This window comes from Asparagus officinalis, chromosome 4, assembly GCF_001876935.1.
Source record: "Asparagus officinalis chromosome 4, Aspof.V1, whole genome shotgun sequence".
Classification (NCBI taxonomy): domain Eukaryota; kingdom Viridiplantae; phylum Streptophyta; class Magnoliopsida; order Asparagales; family Asparagaceae; genus Asparagus; species Asparagus officinalis.
This window is the reverse complement of record NC_033797.1, coordinates 79,541,555-79,545,586: the sequence shown is the minus strand read 5'-3', so window position 1 is coordinate 79,545,586 and position 4,032 is coordinate 79,541,555. Positions and strand designations below refer to the sequence as shown.

General features: G+C 30.0%; 1 protein-coding gene across 2 annotated transcripts in view; it reads right to left on the bottom strand.

The window, feature by feature from the left end:
• LOC109837783 (pre-rRNA-processing protein TSR1 homolog) overlaps positions 1-4,032 on the bottom strand; it is a 25,768-nt gene that overhangs the window by 19,574 nt on the left and 2,162 nt on the right. For both annotated transcript variants that reach the window (XM_020406136.1, XM_020406137.1), the window contains exon 4: positions 441-572. In XM_020406136.1, coding sequence (XP_020261725.1) covers positions 441-572 — 132 coding nt within the window. The remainder of the gene's footprint in view (positions 1-440; positions 573-4,032) is intronic.

The following is a 4,032-nucleotide window of genomic DNA, read 5'->3' as shown; positions in this document are numbered from 1 at the left end:
CCTTTATCCTCACATCTAACTGGACAAATCCTAGATAATACTACTAATATCTCGGTGTTCCAAGTAAAAAGATTTGCTTCTCCAATTCACTACCGATCAAGTCATTCCTTGCAGTAGTACTAAGGAGATGAAGAGAGCCAATGATATATTTCTTAATGAAGACAGTCATTCCAAGTAAACTTTGTAATCAAGGTTTGTCAAGTTCTTAATCTTATTTTTGCAACTCCTAGATATATCTTCGTGACATGGGGAAAAAATGCAAGAACATAGATTCAACAAACATTAATTCAGCACATCTTCATTGCACAAAGTAAACAATCAAATATGTTTTTTAAATCTAAAGGATAAATCACAGCAATGGTAAAGAGTAACTGCAGGTCCATGATAAGGAGTTGTTACAGAAGATGCATAGAAAGAAAGTTTGAATCTGTGGTACCAACCGTTGTCCTAAATTTGTAAATGGGAGAAGCAATAGTAGCTGAAGTTGCTCCTGTTTCCTCTCCTGATAACAGCATCAAAAGATCCTTTGCAAGTAAATCCAAATTCACAGAGGAAGAAAGCCCACAAAGAACCTGCAAGGAAGCATTTTTTAAAACCAATCTGACAAACAACCAACTTCCTGTTTACAAATACATAAGAGCAATAGACAACTGCAGAAAACACCAAATTAGTTGGTTCAATTAGAGGATACATGCATATAAAACTAACAGTGGACACCCTAAATACCAAGATCCTCTCCTCGACATGTACAATAATACAAATCTAAATAGTTCAGATACATCAGTTTTCAACACTTTTTTGATGCTATGCATTCTTTGTGAATCCTTCTTGTTGTGATTCTTTCTTGACCAAAACGTTAGACCCCACTGGACCTTTTCTGCTCTAGTTTTGTGAAAGATATCCTCCTCACTCTTGCTGCTTTGGTGAATGGTCAATGGCTCAAAAATAAAGCAATCTTACTTCATGACCATCAGATTGAATTAATTTCTGAGTAGTTTTGCAAGAAGTTATCATATTGCCATTTTCCTATTACTAATTTTAAATATGTCAGCTTTAAAATTTTCTCCTTATTTATAGGATGGAAACTGTTTGTTATAAATTCTCATCAATTAAAAGACTTGGCAGCTATTAAAATGGATCGCAAATGCCTCGTCCTAAATATGACCAGTCCATAAATTGTTTGAAGATGTAAAAGATTTCAATTTGCACCTTCATTGTAAGTCAACTGTTAAGTATGAAACAGGACAGAGCCTTACTTCCTCCAATTGTCAAGAAACTAGTTATACTCCAATATACAAGTTCTTAATCATGTTAATTAACACACTGAACAAAGTTCATTTCTAAGATCTACATAAGATACCTTTGGGGATTGTGATGAGATTTTCTAGAATAATCTTATATATATACACACTCACATATATATGTATATCAGTATATGTATATATACATACATACGTACACGCACATCACGCTATGTATATATACATATATGTACATGCATACATATATATGTATATGTATATGTACATACATACATATATATGTATATATATGTATATGTATATCTCTATATATCTATATATATACATATCTATATATCTATATTTATATCTATATATGTGTGTGTGTATGTATGTGTATATATATGTATGTATCTCTCTCTCTCTCTCTCTCTCTCTATATATATATATATATATATATATATATATGAGATTAATGGGTATCCTTGTCATAGGAGGGGATTTCCTCCTATGACGCCTCTAAAATCACATGATTGAGCGATATTATGGATGATCCGCTCCGTTAAACTTGATCTACATATTCTAAAACCCCAACACACCAAGTTTGGGGTGAACCCGTCGTCGTTTGACCCTTCATCCACTCGTATCAATTTTAACGGTTTTGAATGAATAGAACTTTTCACATGGCTCGATAGAGGGTCAAACGACGACGGATTCACCCCAAACTTGGTGTGTTAGGGTTTTAGAATATGTAGATCAAGTTCAAAGGAGCGGATCATCCACAATATCGCTCAATCATGTAATTTTAGAGGCGTCAAGGAGGAAATCCCCTCCTATGACAAGGATACCCATTAATATCTCTCTCTCTCTCTATAAGATATGGTACCAGCTGAGAAGTTAATGAATGGGCCTATGGAAGAATACAAAAGAAGAGATGCCTTGTAACGGGATCTAGACGGTCCCGGGTTCCGGGCCAGCCCGGTTTATTTTATTTTTTTATTTTTATTTTTTGATCAAATTTTTTAAATTTTATTTAAAGTTTAAATTATACAAAAAAAAGACATAAAAATTTAATAAAAACAATAATTTTATTAATCACTTAAAATAACATAAATTACAAATAAAAAATTATAAAAATAAATTCTTTATTAATAATTAATAAATCATTTATAAATTACAAGTATAAATTTATTTTGGAATTCATCGCATCATAATAGATAAGTACATCCTAACTAGGTTTTTTTAAATTTCTTTTCTTATCTTTTTTTTTGATAAAAAAATGCTAAAAATTAGTTTAATATTATTATATTTTATATAATTATGTATTAGTATATACTTACAAATTATTATGTAACTATATATTATATATACATATATTATATGTATATATATACATGTACGTATATGTGTGTGTATGTGTGTGTATATGTTTGTGTATATATGTATATGTATGTGTATATATATATGTATATATATACAAGAGATTAATGGGTACCATTGTCATAGGAGGAGATTTCCCTCCTTGTCGCCTATGTGGCACAATCTCCACCATCCTCATAAAAATAGGCACAAATCCCCAACAACTCACACTCTCTTTCCTACTTTATGAGGATGGTGGGGATTGTGCCACATAGACGTCAAGAAGAAAATCCCCTCCTATGATAAGGATACCTAGTATATTTATAAGTTATAACTTGAGAGAGAGAGAATCGCATAAGTAGCCGTTGCCCGTTGGGCCAATGGGAAAGAAGTAGTCGTTGTAATATACTATACTTATATATACTTATATACTAAGAGAGAGTATACACACACATATTATACATATATAAGAGAGTATACTTATATAAGAGGGAGTATACATATATAAGAGAGAGTATACTTATATATACATATATACTAAGAGAGAGTATATTAGTGTATATATATATACACACGTATATTATACATATATAAGAGAGTGTATACTTATATAAGAGAGAGTATACATATATAAGAGAGAGTATACTTATATATACATATATACTAAGAGAGAGAGTATATATATACATACATACATACATTATACATATATAAGAGAGAGTATTCTTATATATACTTATATAAGAGAAAGTATACTTATATATACTTATACATATATATACTTATATAAGAGAGTATACTTATATATACTTATATACTAAGAGAGAGTATATATATACACACATATGACATATTATACATATATAGAAATATATTATATATACATATATTATATATATACATATATTATACATATTATATATATATTTATATATACATATATTATACATATATAATACATATAAAAAATAAAAAAAATAAAAAATCCATTCCGAGCCGGGCACCAAAGAGCGGGCCCGGGCCGGCCCCCGGCTTTTTGGACACCCCTAAGGATACCCATTAATCTCTATATACAAATGTGTGTGTATATATACATATATGTATGTATGTATATATACACACACATATGTATGTATGTATATATGTATATACATATATATGTGTATGTATGTATATACAGGTGTGCGTAGTATGTATATATATACATGTATACGTATACATGTGTGTATAAATATATGTATATATACACACATGCGTGTGTATATACCTGCATGTATGTATGTATATATACATACATGTATGTCTATATGTACATATATGCACATACATATATATAACTAAGTCTGTTTCTAAGATCCATATATGATAGCTTTGGGAATTGTGATGAGCTTTTCTAAATTCCCAAAGGTATCATATGTGGATCTTAGAATCG